Source organism: Amblyomma maculatum, unplaced genomic scaffold, assembly GCF_055883805.1.
Source record: "Amblyomma maculatum isolate TAMU_Amacu unplaced genomic scaffold, ASM5588380v1 scaffold_13, whole genome shotgun sequence".
Classification (NCBI taxonomy): Eukaryota; Metazoa; Arthropoda; class Arachnida; order Ixodida; family Ixodidae; genus Amblyomma; species Amblyomma maculatum.
The window spans coordinates 19163300-19183593 of NW_028146738.1; the positions used below are offsets into that span (position 1 = coordinate 19163300).

The 20294-nt window shown below is 48.2% G+C and overlaps 1 protein-coding gene across 1 annotated transcript; it reads left to right on the forward strand.

The window, feature by feature from the left end:
* The first annotated feature begins 214 nt into the window (after nt 1-214).
* On the forward strand, nt 215-1929 carry LOC146172300 (uncharacterized). The gene has a single exon (XM_084585849.1). The coding sequence runs from the start codon at nt 429-431 to the stop codon at nt 1710-1712; it is 1284 nt and encodes a 427-aa protein (XP_084441975.1). The 5' UTR covers nt 215-428; the 3' UTR covers nt 1713-1929.
* The last annotated feature ends 18365 nt before the right edge of the window (nt 1930-20294 follow it).

Below are 20294 nucleotides of genomic sequence, written 5' to 3' on the forward strand. Positions count from 1 at the left end.
CGTCTCTCGCTCTTGTGTCCTCGTCTTTTGCTGCGCTATAGTGTATTGGAATCATGTACCAACAAGCCCAAAAAACCACGCTTCTTTAGCTTGCCTTGCTTCTTAGCTTCGGTCAGACGATAGTAGTTTTGTTTGTCATTTTCCCTGTGATGACTGTGTATGCCTGTGTTTGTAGATTCAGTGTGGTGTTGCCTCTTTTGAGGGAGTAATTGACTAATGGCGTGTTGTCTGCATTGGCTTCAAGAGTTTGCCGTGCTGTCCATGTTGAACCCTCTTTTACTGTGAGCGTGTGCTGTTATCCCGAGCTCCGTTTTGCTACACTTTTTTTTCTGACAGGGGCTGTCAACCGTACGGGAAGAAAAACGAAGAAAACCAGCGAGAAACTGCCGCGTCGCAAGTGCAGGGCCCTGTTCCAATCGCGGAAACCAATGACACGGAGCCGTGCGACAATGCCGGGGGTGGTCGAGCAACCCCAGATTAGCATGGCTATGCGGGCAGCGCTCAAGAACCACATAATGCGCCAGCGCGAGAAGAAGAAGCAAGAACAGGAGGCCGACAGTGCCGCGGAGCAGGTGAGACGAGAGCAAGAGCTCAAGCGTCGTCAGGACGCGATTGCGCTGGAAGAAATCCGCTACCAGGTGCAGCAGTCTGAGAAGAAGCTGGCCGCGCTCAAGGAGGAGAAGCACCAGCTCTTCGTGCAGCTCAAAAAGGTGCTTCAGGAGGAAGACACACGCAAGCGAGCGCTCGTCAAGGAGGCCAACGAGATGACAGCGCTTAACCAATCGTACCTGCAGCAGCACCACCACAATGCCATGCAGCAACATGCTTCTGCGGTGGCTACCGCCGCCGCGGCAGCGCCTCAGCACCTCTACATCCAGGAGATGAACCGGGCGCACTCCATGGACATGATGCCGCAGCCGATCCCTCATAACCAGAGCTTCCTGCACCGGGCTCCGCTGAAGAGGCCGCTGACTCCGTCTCTGCCGCCGCCGTCTTCGCAGGCCGCGTCCTCGTCCTCGCAGGAGCCGACGCCGCCGCAATGGGGCTTCTCGCCTCAACAGCCATACGCATTCAAGGCCCAAATGCCTGGCTCGGCGTATGGAGCCCCAACGCTAATCCCGGCGTACGCTACGGACCATGGGCCCATCTACTACGCGCACGTGCCGGGACAGGACGCGGGGCTCGCGATGGCGCCCGCCGCCCCCGTTCCTTATCCGGCCTACCCGACACCGCGGTTTCCGCACCAACTCGAGTCCGCGGGCACAGCAGCAGCCGCTGCTGCGGCTGCCGTCGTCAAGCAGCAGCAGATCATTGCCACACACAACTTTCACCTGGCACACCAACAGCAGATGGCAGCCACCGCCGCGCAGCAACAGCAACAGGCTGCCGCATCAGCCGCCGCTGCTCAGCGACAACAGCAGCAAGCCACGGCTGCAGCAGCTGCCGCCGGCTACCCCGGCGGACCCGTGGTGCCGCAGCCACAAGAGCACGGGGTGCAGAAACCGTACTTTCATCATGAGAACTTCTATGTGTCGCAGACTTCGATGCTTCCGATGCGCACTCTGGCCTCGCCGTCCCAGTCGGCGGCCGCGCTCGTGCTGGCGAGCCCGCAGCCCAAGCCGTCGTCCCACGAGGCGCAGCAGCATCAGATCATGGCTGCGGCCGCGAAGCGTCACCCTGGCTATCCGAGCCAGCCGACACGCTTTGTCTGAAGGTAGCGTTGCACGTTTGTGTGTGTGCCATTATAATGGCCCTCGTGGCCGAAGGACGTGTGTGTCGCACGTATTGTGGTCCCCGTACAAGCCGAGTGATTGTTGTTTTAGGTTTTTGTTGTGAATGTCGTCGACCCAGTGCTTAAAGTCTGACTCCGTCTAAGAGGGGTCTCTAGTGAATCGATCACAGGTGGAAAAAAATAAAGAGGGAGAGAGATTTGCGGCTGGTACCTGCTTCACACGTTGTTTTATGCAAAGGCAGAAATTATTTTTATTCTTCTCAGATGTTAGAAAATATCTTAATGGTTCTTACTAAACTGACTGTGAAATTGACGAGACAACAGAGAAGACATGTACTGGCAAGCACTGACAAGACTAAAAGATGGCAACCTGCTTTGTATTCATGCAATCCTTACACATTTCAGAGCGGAAGGTCTCAGACCCCCCTTAAATAGTGGTATGGGGGGGTCTAGAGACCCCTGACTTTAGGCCCTGTGTCTGCCTCTCTGCACATAGCCACTGGTCACCACGTTATGCATAATTAAATACGAACTGCCACTCTAATGCATGTGAATGATTGCTCTGTGCAGGAGCAGACACAGCTGTGAGAAGTAGTAGCATGTGTGTTGTCGGCGTCACTATTGTGTAGAGCGCCAAGGAATGCTCTTCGCTCCGAAAACAACCAGACCTCATGGCGGCACCACATATGAAGGCCTCGCTTTCATAAAATGGGTCCGCGAGCCATGGCCTCACCCGACGAGTGACAAATCCAGTTTGTTTTAAAAACACCGGCTTATTTACGGAAAAGCATTCCATGACAAAAAAACAGCACACAAAATAAATGCCATTGAGCTACAAACATGTCGACTTGTACTACAATAAACTACCAAGGATTGAATAGACCGAGGGTCAGGGCTTTACCGTGGCAAAACAAAGCACACAGCGGAGCAAATGAGGCGAGCGATAGCGCCAAAGGTCTAGCAGCGGCACAAGAAACATTGCTCCTCGAGCGCAGAACCTCACGCAAACACGCCTAGGCACTTTCTGCAGGCACTGATTCCAACGTAGATGCTGATTCCGTCTTCGTCTGGCTGGTTTTCCTTCCGTCGTCCGTGCACACCCGCTGGCTCGTGACGCTCGCTCGCTGCCCCGCGCTGGCCTCTTGCCGGGCAAAAAGGCACCGAGCCTTGCTTCCCACGCGCTGATCTACCTTCGTCTTTTCGCCGCTAATACCCTCTTTACACGGTCAGAGTTAACCATGGTTAGCGTAGCTGCGGTTAGGTGAAACCGTGGTTAGCCCATTTACACAGCAGACCAAACCATGGTTACACCCCTAACCGCGGTTATCGCAAACCGAGTTTGGCGACCTCGTTTTGCGTTGTTAACCGAGGTTATGGCGTCGTCTGTTGGCAGGCTGCTCGTCGGCACCCGAGTGCGCGAAGTGTACGAGCGTGTCTGCTTCAACAGTGTGTACTCCTTTGACCGTATTGAATAGGCGGTGCATACTGTGCCACCCGGCGTATTCGGTTACGGCCTACAGCCAAGTGTCTGCGTACTGAAGCCTCGCCCTGTGTCTGCAATATCGTTTGCGCGGCTTGGTACTGAGCGCGGAACGTCAAAAAATGTGCGGTGTTAGCTTTATCATGAAAGTGCACAAATTCGCAACACTTGCAGCGCGGGATGCTGAGAGCAGACTGAGGTAGGTTGTACTTACCAACTTACCGCGGCGGTGAAGCGTGCGAGCGCGGCGAACGACGGCGGGGTGAGTAACCCCCTAGTCGTCGATAGGCCTAAATTACTTCTCTTCGAAGCCGCGGCAGTCGGCGCTTTGTAACTTAACGCCTTCGAAATGGTGTACTCATGAAACTTCCTTATTGTGAATACTATTCTGCCACCCTAAAATATTGATATGATTAACTTTGGCGACGCAATAATCGCAGAGCTAGTATAAACAGCGGTGAGCCGCAATGCACCGGCGGCAGCTGGCTTCAGCAGAAACTTGATAGTGTCGCGGTTATCGGTCTTGCCAGCAATTTGCCGCTGGTCAGTGATCCTCAAGAGTGATTCATTCCTGATATTCGGTTCAGTATTCCAGATGCCAATATAATTAGCACGTTTTATTTCTGATTATTTCTGACATCGGCGCTAGCAAGCCGCCATGTCGTTCGCGTACGGTCTACGGGAGGAGGGACCAACGCAGCGGTGTTTACGGTGGTCGATGAGGTGCTGCCATCGTGCGGGGCTTGACCGCGCTGACGCCTTGTCGGACGGCACTCCGGAAACTACGTTATAAATAAGATATTTGTAAATGCTGCTTCGTTCCGCAGATCACCGCATCGCTTCGGTTGTACACTTTATGGGCAATGGCGGCCGTAACCGAGAACGACGGCGAGCTGTGTAAGCACAGCTAACCGCGATTGGCGGTTAACCATGGTTAATTTCGGTAACCTCGGTTAAGCGTAGCCGTAGTTAAGCCGGCCGTGTAAAGAAGGTATAACACATAGAGAAACATACTTACGTATATAGCGGCCGCTCTTGTAGTGCCCTTGCTGCTTAGCCCCGAGCTGCTGGTCAGAACGCAAATTTCGTCCTCCGAGATTTTAGGATCATGCTTTCGCTCTGCCTCGGTTTCGATAGCAATGCTTTCGCAACTGATTTACATTTGGCTATCAAAATATTCAACTTCTTCGTCTAAAGTGGAGCGCAAGGACTTTAATATGTCATTCTAGGCATGCCATAAATATCGGCACAATAAAATCGCGCATCGCAACCTTTATACGGAAGATGCCGCCAAGCTTCTTGAAGAATGTAGTCAAGGATGAATTCGTTTATTCAGGTTGTAAAATGCGATCAGAGCTGTTCTCATTGTTATTTTTGCCGTTATTGAGCCGCTTTTCTCGCACAGAATAAGAGGCAGAGGTTCCAAACAAAAAGTTTATTTTTCTTGGTTACACTTTGAATTGCATAAAAAGAATACTGGGTAATCTTACGAAATGCATCATATTACAAAGAGCAGCAACAAAAAAAAATCACAGCAAGAACTGGATCTGGAAGCCTGGAACAACCTGAAACAGTGTAAAAACTGACGCGAAAGGCTGCAATCATTCTATATATTTCTTGGCCATCTAGAGCGACGGGGAAATTATAGACCCTTACTCGGTGGCTTGAGCATGCACAGAGCAAAAATACTCGCGGCATTGCTTAGATCATTACGCGAACTACAAGCAAAGTGATAAGGCCATATGTCTTCAGCTCTTCGCAGCAGATAAGAAAGGTTACAATAGTTCGCGTCAGTACTACCTAGAGCTTACTGTAGAAGAATGATTTAGTAGTTGCAAGCAACACGTTAAGTTGAAACAGGCGCTTGATCGTTCATATACAGCGGGGAAAACAGCCTTTAGAAAACAACTTCAAATGCGCATTACACTGTTCGAGCCCCGCCAAATAAAACGATTATGTTACAATACGGATGAACAGCAGATAAAAAATTGTGTTTTAAATGGAAGGTGATGCAAATGATTTTTCGAAAATTATGCTTTGGAAGTACATCTGATGCTCTTCCGTAAAAGACGGCGCAAGAACAAACGGATGGATGCATGGTAAATCTCCTTCATGACTCATATTTTATGTCAAATGTGCAAACTTCATTCACACAGCATAACAAATAATCTGCTAACTTGTTCTTAGCTCAAGAAACACAAAAATTATTTCTACGAGCAAAAGAAAACAACTTGCCGGAAAGACGAGGCGACGCGTTAAAAAGCACGTTGAGGTGTACGGCACCGCCAGCGTATGACTGGCGCAACACCGCTGTTTATATAGAAACGGGACGCTTGGATACAATCTGGTGGACTTATGATGAGCTGTGTACCTTTGAGGTGAAGTGGAAGCACACATCGTTACGCCGCCTGGCGAATGGTCAGATCATTACTTGCTCGGCGGCGAGACGGCTCGAGTGTCCGCTCTTTACGTATGTTTCTCTATGGCGAGCATGCCACCCCAAAATTGGTAGCTCGCTCATGAGCACTCGCACTGCCCGTTCAAACACCAATACTAATAAGAAAAAACGCTCGGTTTGAAACACTGAAAGGGGCTGCGGAGCACCACATGGTTTTGCCATCATCGCAGAAACGTGCCTCGACTAACTGACTGCGCCACCTCTTGAGGCAAGCCGTTCTAACCAACGTGAAAGTCCAGAAAGGCAGTCTTGGCAACGTTGGTCTTGGCGGCCGTAACTACAGCTTGATGCTAGGCGGCCACGTGCTGTACATGCAGCCACTAATTCCAAGGTAGATGCTGATTCCGTCTTCGTCTGGCTGGTTTTCCTTGCGTCGTCCGTGCACACCCGCTGGCTCGTGACGCTCGCTCGCTGCCCCGCGCTGGCCTCTTGCCGGGCAAAAAGGCCCCGAGCCTTGCTTCCGACGCGCTGATCTACCTTCGTCTTTTCGCCTATAATACCCTCTTTACACGGTCAGAGTTAACCATGGTTAGCGTAGCTGCGGTTAGGTGAAACCGTGGTTAGCCCATTTACACCGCAGACCAAACCATTGTTACACCCCTAACCGCGGTTATCGCAAACCGAGTTTGGCGACCTCGTTTTGCGTTGTTAACCGAGGTTATGGCGTCGTCTGTTGGCAGGCTGCTCGTCGGCACCCGAGTGCGCGAAGTGTACGAGCGTGTCTGCTTCAACAGTGTGTACTCCTTTGACCGTATTGAATAGGCGGTGCATACTGTGCCACCCGGCGTATTTGGTTACGGCCTACAGCCAAGTGTCTGCGTACTGAAGCCTCGCCCTGTGTCTGCAATATCGTTTGCGCGGCTTGGTACTGAGCGCGGAACGTCAAAAAATGTGCGGTGTTAGCTTTATCATGAAAGTGCACAAATTCGCAACACTTGCAGCGCGGGATGCTGAGAGCAGACTGAGGTAGGTTGTACTTACCAACTTACCGCGGCGGTGAAGCGTGCGAGCGCGGCGAACGACGGCGGGGTGAGTAACCCCCTAGTCGTCGATAGGCCTAAATTACTTCTCTTCGAAGCCGCGGCAGTCGGCGCTTTGTAACTTAACGCCTTCGAAATGGTGTACTCATGAAACTTCCTTATTGTGAATACTATTCTGCCACCCTAAAATATTGATATGATTAACTTTGGCGACGCAATAATCGCAGAGCTAGTATAAACAGCGGTGAGCCGCAATGCACCGGCGGCAGCTGGCTTGAGCAGAAACTTGATAGTGTCGCGGTTATCGGTCTTGCCAGCAATTTGCCGCTGGTCAGTGATCCTCAAGAGTGATTCATTCCTGATATTCGGTTCAGTATTCCAGATGCCAATATAATTAGCACGTTTTATTTCTGATTATTTCTGACATCGGCGCTAGCAAGCCGCCATGTCGTTCGCGTACGGTCTACGGGAGGAGGGGCCAACGCAGCGGTGTTTACGGTGGTCGATGAGGTGCTGCCATCGTGCGGGGCTTGACCGCGCTGACGCCTTGTCGGACGGCACTCCGGAAACTACGTTATAAATAAGATATTTGTAAATGCTGCTTCGTTCCGCAGATCACGGCATCGCTTCGGTTGTACACTTTATGGGCAATGGCGGCCGTAACCGAGAACGACGGTGAGCTGTGTAAGCACAGCTAACCGCGATTGGCGGTTAACCGTGGTTAATTTCGGTAACCTCGGTTAAGCGTAGCCGTGGTTAAGCCGGCCGTGTAAAGAAGGTATAACACATAGAGAAAAATACTTACGTATATAGCGGCCGCTCTTGTAGTGCCTTTGCTGCTTAGCCCCGAGCTGCTGGTCAGAACGCTAATTTCGTCCTCCGAGATTTAGGCTCATGCTTTCGCTCTGCCTCGGTTTCGATAGCAATGCTTTCGCAACTGATTTACATTTGGCTATCAAAATATTAAACTTCTTCGTCTAAAGCGGAGCGCAAGGACTTTAATATTTCATTCTAGGCATGCCATAAATATCGGCACAATAAAATCGCGCATCGCAACCTTTATACGGAAGATGCCGCCAAGCTTCTTGAAGAATGTAATCAAGGATGAATTCGTTTATTCAGGTTGTAAAATGCGATCAGAGCTGTTCTCATTGTTATTTTTGCCGTTATTGAGCCGCTTTTCTCGCACAGAATAAGAGGCAGGGGTTCCAAACAAAAAGTTTATTTTTCTTGGTTACACTTTGAATTGCATAAAAAGAACACTGGGTAATCTTACGAAATGCATCATATTACAAAGAGCAGCAACAAAAAAATCACAGCAAGAACTGGATCTGGAAGCCTGGAACAACCTGAAACAGTGTAAAAACTGACGCGAAAGGCTGCAATCATTCTATACATTTCTTGGCCATCTAGAGCGACGGGGAAAATTATAGACCCTTACTCGGTGGCTTGAGCATGCACAGAGCAAAAATACTCGCGGCATTACTTAGATCATTCCGCGAACTACAAACAAAGTGATAAGGCCATATGTCTTCGGCTCTTCGCAGCAGATAAGAAAGGTTACGATAGTTCGCGTCAGTACTACCTAGAGCTTACTGTAGAAAAATGATTTAGTAGTTGCAAGCAACACGTTAAGTTGAAACAGGCGCTTGATCGTTCATATACAGCGGGGAAAACAGCCTTCAGAAAACAACTTCAAATGCGCATTACACTGTTCGAGCCCCGCCAAATAAAACGATTATGTTACAATACGGGTGAACAGCAGATAAAAAATTGTGTTTTAAATGGAAGGTGATGCAAATGATTTTTCGAAAATTATGCTTTAGAAGTACATCTGATGCTCTTCCGTAAAAGACGGCGCAAGAACAAACGGATGGATGCATGGTAAATCTCCTTCATGACTCATATTTTATGTCAGATGTGCAAACTTCATTCACACAGCATAACAAATAATCTGCTAACTTGTTCTTAGCTCAAGAAACACAAAAATTATTTCTACGAGCAAAAGAAAACAACTTGCCGGAAAGACGAGGCGACGCGTTAAAAAGCACATTGAGGTGTACGGCACCGCCAGCGTATGACTGGCGCAACACCGCTGTTTATATAGAAACGGGACGCTTGGATACAATCTGGTGGACTTATGATGAGCTGTCTATCTTTGAGGTGAAGTGGAAGCACACATCGTTACGCCGCCTGGCGGGTGGTCAGATCATTACTTGCTCGGCGGAGAGACGGCTCGAGTGTGCGCTCTTTACGTATGTTTCTCTATGGCGAGCATGCCACCCCAAAATTGGTAGCTCGCTCATGAGCACTCGCACTGCCCGTTCAAACACCAATACTAATAAGAAAAAAGGCTCGGTTTGAAACACTGAAAGGGGCTGCGGAGCACCACATGGTTTTGTCATCATCGCAGAAACGTGCCTCGACTAACTGACTGCGCCACCTCTTGAGGCAAGCCGTTCTAACCAACGTGAAAGTCCAGAAAGGCAGTCTTGGCAACGTTGGTCTTAGCGGCTGTAACTACAGCTTGATGCTAGGCGGCCACGTGCTGTACATGCAGCCACTGGTTCCTGGGGCAGATCACATTCTGGCATCCGGTATATTGCACGCCGGCTCATCACGCGTCTTGCTCGTGCCGGCGCTGTCGGGTCCGAAGCTATCGTATGACATAGCTACTTTCGATTTAGCTGTCGAGCTGTACCGAGATATTGCTCGCCAACACAACAAGCCGATCTGCGGCTCACTCCTCAAAAACAAAAGAAGAAATTAATGGTGAAATAAAACGCCCGGGTCTAGTTATTTAACCGTTCGTCAATTCCCGTTGGTGAGGTAGCAGGACGTTGGGGAACGAGTTGGGGCTGCTGACAGGCATCATATTTCGGGGATTATACTTTGCAAGCATTACCCGATAATTGGGAGGTAACAAATGTCTACACTTGTCCTCAAGCATTATTTCTTCGGCAGCGACACGACCGGACCTTTGTACCTGGTGATTATTCTAAAGTGGGAGCATCGTTAGCAAAGACGTGTAGAAATGGAGCATAATTCCATTACTGACAAAGAAGAAACTTTTTCTGCTGTTGCAGACCGTGTCACTAGACAGTCTGCGTCGAACCTGTTGTTCTGCAGACGCCTCAGCGACTGAGCGGTGGTGAGAAAACCAAGTCGGCGATGACGCATGATTCTCCTTTTTCATGCCACACCTTCTGTTTCAATTGCTGTATTTTTTACCCTAAAGCGTTTCTTGCATCATGTGTAGAGTAGACTGTGTTTTGACCGAAAGTTTCCGCAAGAACTTTCAATCAATAAATAAAAACGAATCCTGTCCACGCCACGAATCGAAACAGCATCTTTCCGTTGCCCAACAGAGCGCGCCATCAGCAACTCTGCGCCGACTTCCTTACAATGGCTCTTGGGGTGTAACATTTATAAAAGTTGACTTCCAGTTGGCTTGCACCTGCTCCGCCCGCATGTATGTCCAACAGGAGCCACTACGGGTGCATTTGAGACTACAACTAGGCATAATCCCCACTACCTGACCAACATCAGTAGCGTGCGTCCAGATGCATCTTATTCGAAAGCTATCAGGACGCAGTGGAATGTAATGCCTGCAAACTACATGCCCCACCAAATTTCGGCAGTGCCATTACGGACAATTCTGAAACCTAACGTGGGTGAATATATTCCAGGTATACCAAAAAAGTCGCAAATTGCAACAGTTGGACTCAAACAGTTGGCACTGTTATATATCTCGTATATGCATAATGACTGATTAGATGCTTTTGGCGACGGATTAGTGACGACCACCTTTTCAGCAGCTGCGTTTCTAGTGCCTGGAAGCTCGCGCCGCCACCGCTTTAAACTTATGCATAAACCATCATCCATGGCAACTAAACTGGCAGTCATAAGAGAGGGCATCCGCTACATTGGTCAGCAGAACGCAAATCACTGGACAATATTCTGCGACTCAAGACCTGCACTACACACTATAAAAACATACATAAAGCCAAGTACATATAAGTAGCTAGTCGAGCAAGTTGTAGTTCTGCTTTCTGAGGTCTTCCAGCGTGTCCACGTCGTCAAGTTTCAACAGATCCCCAGCCATTCCGGTGTGTTGATGCAGAAGCCAAGCGGACTCATGAAGACCAGCCTTGCATACACCTCTCCTTCTCAATGAATGACACCGCAGCCTTACTGGCTCATTCAATGAAGTCCGCTATGTATCTACACTGGGACGATGCAAGCCATCAGCAGGACCGCATCTCTCGGCTAGATGCAGGCTCGCGACTTCACGTACCATCTAAAGTTATACGACGTGAAGGAACTCTGCTTCATCGGTTATGGCTTGGAGTCGCGTACACCAAAGGCTACGTCCACAAAAGTGGAGTTGAAGCAAGCCTTAATTGCTTGAACTGCAATACTCCAGAGACAATTTTTCATGTTATTTGTGAGTGGGCTACCTATAGTGACGCGAGGAGGGCCTCGGAAAATGCTCTCAGCAGTCAGACAGTCTTCCTATCTGAGTAAAAAACTGCAGGAGCTAGATCGAAACAAACGGATAACTGGTGCATGATGGAGGCTTTGTTCGAGTTTTTTAGGTGGAACGGGCCTAGATTCCCGCCTGTGACATTTACGTGTGCTGTGAAGTGAGTAAGTATCACACGTTCATACGCGCTTGTGCTGAAACACGTGCCAGTGACAGCTTTTTCTGCTAAAGTGACTCGTGTGCGTGCTTCCGCGTTTGTGCCGGCATATATGTTCAGTGGCAAGCGGTGCGTGTCCAAGACATATGCGGCATGTTTAGTTATGCGAGTGTGCATGGTCTCCTCAAGTGCGCGGAATCACACGTGTATGTGGCACTTTGAATTTTTCTGGTGAAGTGCATCGTGAGCGTCTTTGTGCGATTTTGCTGGCATGTGAGACTGCAGAGTTCTGTGTAATTGTGGTCGTGTTTTTTCAGTGACAAGTGGTGTGCATCGAAGACATGTGCGGCATGTTGCGTTTCACGAGTGTCATTATAACTATGTGCATGGTCACCTCAATAATTCGGACCACAAGTTTAACATCACTGTCACATAACATCATCACCCTTCACTCATAGCCTAACTCTCTTTTACTTCCTGTTCCACCCTTCCTTTGAGTGTAGTTGCAGGCCAGGTTTATTTACCGTCAGCCGATCTCTCCACCTTTCTTCTCATTGAATTACTCTCTCTCTCTCTCTGACCTCAAGTTTAGATCATGGGGGGCATCAAAAGAGTTTAGAAATCTGCGCATGCAAAATTCAGAAGAAAAAGAAAGGCAATGAATGTCTCTTTTTAGGCTATGATTATGTCGGCCAGTCTCTTTATTAGGGGGCGAGCGACAGGTCGGTACCCCTTCCGGAAAAATATAATATCAAGAAAGAAACAGTTAGGGAGGCAGGAGGTGCCATCTATCAAGGTAACACCACAGCGCAGTATTCCCGCGCGGCTCTCGCCAGAGAGCCACCAGTAAGCCTAGAGTTGTGATAAGCCCTGATTTATTCGCACTGTAGGCTGTGCATTTGAACGCGAGAGCATTAAAAGTAAAACTAAATTTGAAGACGCCGGAAAAGCAACGAAAAGAAAAACGAGCTCATATTGGAACTAAGAACGGTACTCGCAGTGATTTCGCATTTTGTGGACGTTAGAAGATTTTAGTGCACCGATTTAATTTTTTTGTTTCCAGAACTGTCTGAGCATGGCGCAGCAAATGCCGACATACCAGACGGCTTCTGGCCTAAGGGCGCTCTAAGTAACTGTGGTGGGACGATGTACTAACTTCAGCTTAAACCAAAGTTAAACTTGCTGAAGAGACAAATCCTAATGAAAGAAGCAGCCTCGGTGAGCAACCTTCCGGAGGGTAGCCTTAGGAAGGGGCATACACTTGGTGTTATATCGAAGTGATTTTGCGGTTTGTACTGCACGCTAAAAAAATGATAAAGCACTACATAATCTGCACTGGAGTAATGCGAAAGCACGGATGCTGCTGTTATAATTGCTTTTGGTTGCTTCTAGTTGCTTAATTCCCTTCTTGGTTATTCATTTTAGTCTTATGTACTTGCAAATAGGGCCTCAATCCCTTCCTATAACCGTTTTCGGCTCTATACTTCCGGTTGCGTGACGTCACATTCTCTACGTCACAGTAATTCACTTATTTACCCATTTAGACTTTGGTACTTTTATATTGCGCGCCAATCTCTTCTTATGCCCTGTCACGGCTCTACTTCCGGTTGCTAACATCACATCCTTGACGTCACAATATTTCACTTCTTGTTTACCCATCCAATTCTTGGTACTTTCAAATTGCGCCCCAATCCCTTTGTCACGAAATCGGCGCACATTTGTGTTATGCCGGAGCGGCACGAAGCCAGAGAGGCGCTACATCGAAGTTCGACAACTTTCGAGAAACGCCTCCTTCTCCGCGCGAGAGATCGTGTAGCCTTGTACGCATCGGCGTCACCCTCTTTCCCATCACCCGGCAGCGACGGTGACAATCGGCCAGAAAGCGCTAGTCTTCTCTAGATTTTTCGAGGGCGCGTAACCAATGACGACGCGCGACTCGGCGGGAGGAAAAGGGAATGCCTCAGCAAGCGAAGCTGAGTGTGTGTGCGCGCTAACCTTGGCGCGTCTTAACAGACAGACGCGATGCGCCCTATTTATGGAGGTCGCGTCGCTTGAGTCAGTCAGTCAGTGTGTGAGCTAGTACTGCTAGTACTGCGGCGTATTCGCAAGTGCTACTGCTCCTCTCCCGGGCTTCACTCGCTGCTGGCAAGCCCATAGATTTGCGAAGGGGCGGCGGTCTGCAACAGTGCCCGTTGAACAATTTGGTGTTTTTTTATTTGACTCTCTCGTGTATTGTTCTCTGTTGTAAGCCTCTGTGTTATTAATACCTCTTTAGTTGCATGCTTTGCGTTGCTTTCTGTGAACCACTTGTCTGGCCATTTTTAGTGCTCAAGTGTATTCCTCTGTATCATCTCACGCTGTTAATAAAGTTTGTTTGTTACTTCTCACTCAGACCCTTACTCTGGCTTGAACCGGCGAAAGGGCACCAAATGGCCACGCTCTTCTGTCACTGCAAGGTAGTCGAATTCCGGCTGATCTTGCCACGCATGTCGAGGACATCTCTTTTGCGACCGGAAAAGCTACCCCCACACACTCTAAGGGTGTCTGGGAGAGTGCGCTCCATTAAGGGCGCATCGTTAATAACCTCTAAATATTAACGGGTGAAACCCTTCCTATGCCCTTTCCGCCTCTACATCCGGTTTCATGACGTCAAATTCTCAATGTCATCTTAATTGACTGATTTATTTAACTATTTAGTATCTGACACATTCAAATGTGGCGCTAATCCATTGGCTAATGAGACACTTCCCCTTCATGGATCACTGCCTTGTCGTGGCGGAGGGGCATGCGAAACTCGATGAAGTCGTAAGCTCTGCTGTGTAGAGCCACCCAAGATAGGCAGGTCACGGCAGAGAGTTCTGACAAAATGTGATTCACTGGAAAGGGTAATGGCAACCCACTCCAGTATTTCCTGCCAAGAAAACCCTATGACCAGTCACAATAGCATTAATGGTATGGAGCCGGATGATGAGCCCCCCAGGTTGGAAGGAGTCCCACATGTTAATGGGGATGAACAAAGGGCTATTCCTAGTAGCTCCAGGACGAATGAAGCGGCTGGGCTAAAGCCAAAAGGACGCTCAGTTGTGGATGTGTCGGGAAGCAACCGGAAAGTCCGATGTTGAAAGGAGATATATCACATAGCAACATGGAATGTAAGATCTATGACGCAAGGTAAACTGGGTGTCGTCAAGCGAGAAATGGACAGATTGAACATTGATATCTTGGGTATCAGCGAGCTCAAGGGGACCGGAATCGGAGAATGTAATGCCGGCGACCATTATGTCTTTTATGGTGGGCACGAATCCAGGAGAAGGAATGGGGTCGCTCTCATAGTAAACAGAATGGGCAAAGCAGTGCTAGGGTACAACCCCCAAAACGACCGAAAGATTTCACTTCGGATTCAAGGTCGCCCTTTCAACAAAGCAGTTATCCAAATCTATGCACCAACCACTACTGCTGAAGAAGCTGACGTTGAGAGATTTTATGCTGACCTGCAATGCCTTTTAGACCGCACTCCATCATCAGACGTCCTTTTTCTCATTGGAGACTGGAATGCTAAGGTGGGGAGTGAAGAAATATCCGGAATTACAGGCAAGTTCGGGCTTGGTGAGCCAAATGAAGCTGGGCAGAGGCTAGTAGAGTTTTGTCAAGAAAACAACCTGACCATAGCGTATACTCATTTTCAACAGCACAAGAGGCGCCTGTACACGTGGACTTCACCGGACGGTCTGTACAGGAATCAGATTGATGATATTCTTTGCCGGCAGAGATGGAGAAGCGCTATACAAGCAGTAAAAACAAGGGCTGGGGCCGATTGTGGCACCAATCATCAACTTCTTGTTGCCAAATTAAAGCTCCGATTGAGGAAAACGCAGAGAACTAGAAGGCCTTTCAGGTATGATCTGGATCAAATTCCATCAGAATATGCTGTGGAAGTGAGGAATCGATTTCAAGGATTAGATCTAGAAGAGAGAGCCTGAAGAGATGTGGACTGATGTTCGTGATATAATACAAGAAGTTGCTACTAAGGTAGTTCCAGAGCAAAAGAAATGCAAGAAAGCAAACTGGTTATCTGAAGAGGCTTTTGCAAACAGCTGAGGAAAGGAGGATGACAAAAGTTATGGGGGAAAGAGAAAGATACAAGGTTCACAATGCGGATTTTCAGAAAATAGCAAGAGATAAGAATGCCTTCCTGAACATACAGTGCCAAGCAGTTGAGGACAATAGCCAATTGAGGAACACAAGAGCTCTGTATGAGAGAATCAAAGATATCAAAGGAAGCTTCTGTGCTAAGCTGGGCGTGATAAAGGACAAACAAGGCAGGGACCTCACTGAAGCCTCAGAGATAAAGAAGAGGTGGCAGGAATACACAGCAGAACTGTACAAGAAGGACCCGGATGTGCAAACACAACATAAGACTGTTGTGATTACTGATCTCGAGCCGGGCATCCTGAATAGTAAAGTTTAATGGGCCTTAGCCAGCCTTTCTAAGAACAAAGCTAGAGGAATTGATGGCATTCCAGCTGAGTTGCTTCAAAACCTCATCCATGACGACGCTGTTAACGTTCTGTATACATTATCTCAGCAAATTTGGGCAACCTGCAGTAGCCACAGGGTTGGAGGTGGTCAGTTTACATCCCCATTCCAAAGAGAGACAGTGCCGAAGATTGTTCCAACTACCGCACGATCGCGCTTATTTCACATGCTAGCAAGGTGATGTTGAAAATCCTCCAAGGTAGGCTGCAGCAGTATGTGGATCGGGCGCCTCCGGACGTGAAAGATGGGTTTCGCAAGGGCAGAGGTACTAGAGACCAGATTGCCAACCTTCGCTGGATCATGGAAAAAGCAAGAGAGTTCCGGAAAACCATCTACTTCTGCTTTATTGATTATGCGAAAGCGTTTAACTGCGTAGATCACAGCAGATTGTGGCAAGCTCTCCAAGAAATGGGAGTTCCAAATCACATCATCTGTCTCCTCAGGATCCTGTACGAAGGGCAAGAGGCCACAGTCAGAACTGGGCATGGTCGTACTGATTGGTTTCCGATCGAGAAAGGAGTGAGGCAAGGCTGCATACTGTCGCCCTGCCTATTTAACCTATATGCAGAGTGCATCATGAGGAAGGCCGGTCTGGACGAGTCTTCAGCTGGAGTTAAGATTGCTGGGAAACGTATCAACAACCTTAGATATGCGGATGATACCACTTTAATGGCAGAAAGTGAAGTGGAACTCAAGAGACCTCTGATGCGCGTACAAGAAGGGAGTGAAAAGTTTGTGCTTAAACAGAACATTAAAAAGACAAAGATCATGGCGTCTTGCCCCACCAAGTCCTGGAGCATCAAGGGACAAGAAGTGGAAGCTGTGACAGATTTTCTCTTCTTGGGCTCCAAGATTACCCCGAAAGGAAACTGGAGCCATGAAATTAGGAGACGCCTGCTTCTCTGAAAGGGAGCCATGGCTAGCCCTGACCGCCTAGTTATGAGCAGAGACATTACACTGCCAACCAAGATCCGTATATTTCGTGCGATGATCTTCCCAGTTGTGATTTATGGTGCGAGAGTTGGACTGTGAAGAAGACTGACCGCCGAAGAATTGACGCGCTTGAATTGTGGTGCTGGCGGAGAATCGTGAGAGTTCCTTGGGCGGCCAGAAGATCAAATCAGTCGATATTGTCGACCATAAACCATAACTGCTCATTGGAGGGTCAAATTTTAAAGTTAAAGCTCAGCTATTTTGGTCATCTGATGAGAAGAGAGGAGTCGCTGGAGAAAGATTTGATGTTGGGAAAGGTTGAGGGTCACCAGAGAAGGAGCAGGCAGCGAACGCGATGGTTAGATGGCATCTTCGAGGCGCTACAGATGAAGTTATGTGATGTTAGGAAGATAGTGAGAGACCGGAAAGCGTGGCGTGATATGATCCATAGGGTGATGAAGAGTCGGACACGACTGAACTGAACTGAATGAGACACTTTCGCCTTTGCGTTTACATTTGTGCCTCTAAAAAGTTACCTATTGAACTTATGTCCTAAATATTTTTTCGGACACAACATTACACCACCCTCTATCGATTGACATCATTCAATAAACTCTACCATTTCTCAATTACTCAAAACTGTTGCGCACACGATTTTGCGTGTTTTGCTTGTCATTAATTGCCTTCTTAACTTATTGGCCTAATTATTCCTTTGAACACAACATTATATCACACTCTATTGATTGACACCACTCATTTATCCCACAAAATTCCCATAAAGAGAGGTGTTAGGCAAGGAGACACAATCTCCCCAGTATTATTCACAGCTTGTTTAGAGGAAGTATTCAGAGACTTGGAATGGGAGCAGTTAGGGATAAGGGTAGATGGAGAATACCTCTGTAATCTGCGATTTGCTGATGACATTGCCTTGCTAAGCAATTCGGGGGATGAACTGCAAATAATGATTGATGACCTAGACAGGAAAAGTAGAAAGGTAGGCTTGAAAATCAATATGCAGAAGACTAAGGTAATGTTCAACAGCCTCGGGAACAGCAGTTTACATTAGGTAGCGAAATACTGGAAATAGTAGGCGAATATGTCTACTTAGGACAGGTAGTAACCGCAGATCCGTACCATGAAAAGGAAATAACAAGAAGAATAAGATTGGGATGGAGCGCATTTGGCAAGCACTCGCAGATTATGTCTAGCAGCTTACCGGTATCGCTCAAGAGGAAAGTATATAACAGTTGCATCTTGCCTGTACTCACCTATGGGGCTGAAACGTGGAGGCTAACCAAGAGAGTTCTACTTAAGTTGAGGACAACCCAGAGGGCTATGGAACGAAAAATGGTAGGGGTAACATTAAGAGATAGAAAGCGTGCAGAATGGGTCAGAGAAATAACTCAAGTTACCGATATTCTAGTAGAAATTAAGAAGAAGAAATGGACATGGGCAGGACATGTAGTGCGAAGAGAGGATAACCGATGGTCGCTGAGGGTAACAAACTGGATTCCAAGGGAAGGAAAGCGTAGCAGGGGGCGGCAGAAAGTTAGGTGGGCAGATGAGATAAAGAAGTTCGCAGGGGTCAAGTGGATGCAGCTAGCACAGAACCGGGTTAAGTGGAGAAATATGGGAGAGGCCTTCGCCCTGCAGTGGGTATAATCAGGCTGATGATGATGATGATGATGATGATGATGACTCATTTATCTCTACCACTGCTCAGTTACAACTGCGGCAGACACGACTTTGCTGACTCGGTCTGCGGACAGAAATCTGTGAACATAGCTAAGTATTGATTTCGCAATAATGATGTACTAAACATGCACGCACATGCCGATCATGATGCCGCACCTAAAGCCGGGCCCGAACATGAAGCTAGAGGCTTTCCCAAAGCCCGAACTGGGACCCCTCATTCTGTGCCTGCCCATCTGTAGCTCTGGTACCCTGTCATTGGTCCCTGTGGCATAGCCATAGCTTTCATGCGATTGGGGAATATGACAGGACCATTGGCTTGGTTAGTGCCAGTGGCCGCTAAACTCTATCAACAAGTGTCAACTACATAGCCTTCGCCTCCTGTGCTCAATAAGGTATTCTTTGAAGTGCCCAAAAGAAAAGAAAACAAAACAAATAATAGGAGTCATGCATAAATAAAAAAATATTAAAACGGTTGCACCAGAGCGGGAGTACGGCACCGTCACAATGCTAGACTTATCAGGTCTTATAGACTTAGCCCCGGCACTCTGGAGGTCTTTCCATTGCATCTCCCAGGGAAGACACAGAGGACATCCATCGGCAGACTGCCGTCAAAGTTTGTGTCTACGCGAGACCCTTTGGGGAGCTGCACATTTGCCATTTTTTGGGGCCGCCATTTCGTGGATGAGTATGCCACCTTCCACAATGGTAGAGTTGAATGGCCCGATGAGCAGTGGAGCTCGACCAATGCTCTTGCCTGGATTAGCGGGTTAACGCAAGGTTCCTGAAGACTGAACAGGCCGCGTCTGGTGCTCTCGCCACTGCTAGTTGTGCTGCCCCGCATAGTTTTAATCTCTTACATTACTGAGCTGGTAGACGCTGCACTAGCACCTAACTCAGAAAACGTCTAGCAGCACACAAGTGGCGAGATCCCACTTGATGACAAACGCTCAGCAGATACACACGCAGAGGGTTCAGGCGGTGGGGTAGTGGAAGTCTCCTCTTCAGGCTTCGCATGAATGCGCGGGGCAGGCGAACACAATACCGGGTGAAGTACACCACGTGTGCCTCTAGCTGAGCGCCGGCGTTTCGGTGCTGAGCTCTTCGGAACAGGTAGAATACCTGGGCTCTTCGGAGCCATGCCTTGCGCTTCTTCTTTTACCTTGATAAATGGCCGACACCCACGAAAGGGGATTGGCCAGGGTTCATTGTAGACTGCCATTCTTCTCCAAGGAATTAACGGTCTTCGTTATCTTACTTTTCCAATGGTGTGCTTGGTAAAATTGTACTGATACGCTTCCAACGGAATGCCATATGCCAGCGCTCGCTCGAAGACTGGACCGCTAGATGTACGCAAGTGACCTGCATCAGGTTTCATTTGCAAAATTATCAACCACAATTGCCAACCACATATAGCTCACCAGTTTACACTACTAAGCCAGCGCCCAAGTAGCGCTGCTAAGCAATGTTATATAGTTAAGTTTAAACGGCCACCGTACACAAACTGGCAAAAATTTCCCAAGAGCAATTTCCCGTGATTTAGGTTTTGGATAATATGAACACTTTTTATGAAGTTCGTCTAAATCTGCGATTTCTCATCATCATTCTTCAGCTGGTTAAAGCTAAAGCTGGAATTTTCATCTATGGATTGAATTGTTGTTTAAAAATAAAGGGGGCGCTTGCGAAAGCACCGCAAAGAGGGGGTAAAAAGTATGCTTAAGGCTGATAGGAATACATGGAAGTGAAAATGTTCGCGGCAATTTTCTGATTTCACAGTGTACCTATGGTGTCGTTCATTTCTCACAGAGCAGCCATGAACACCCTAGAATAGATCGCGAAA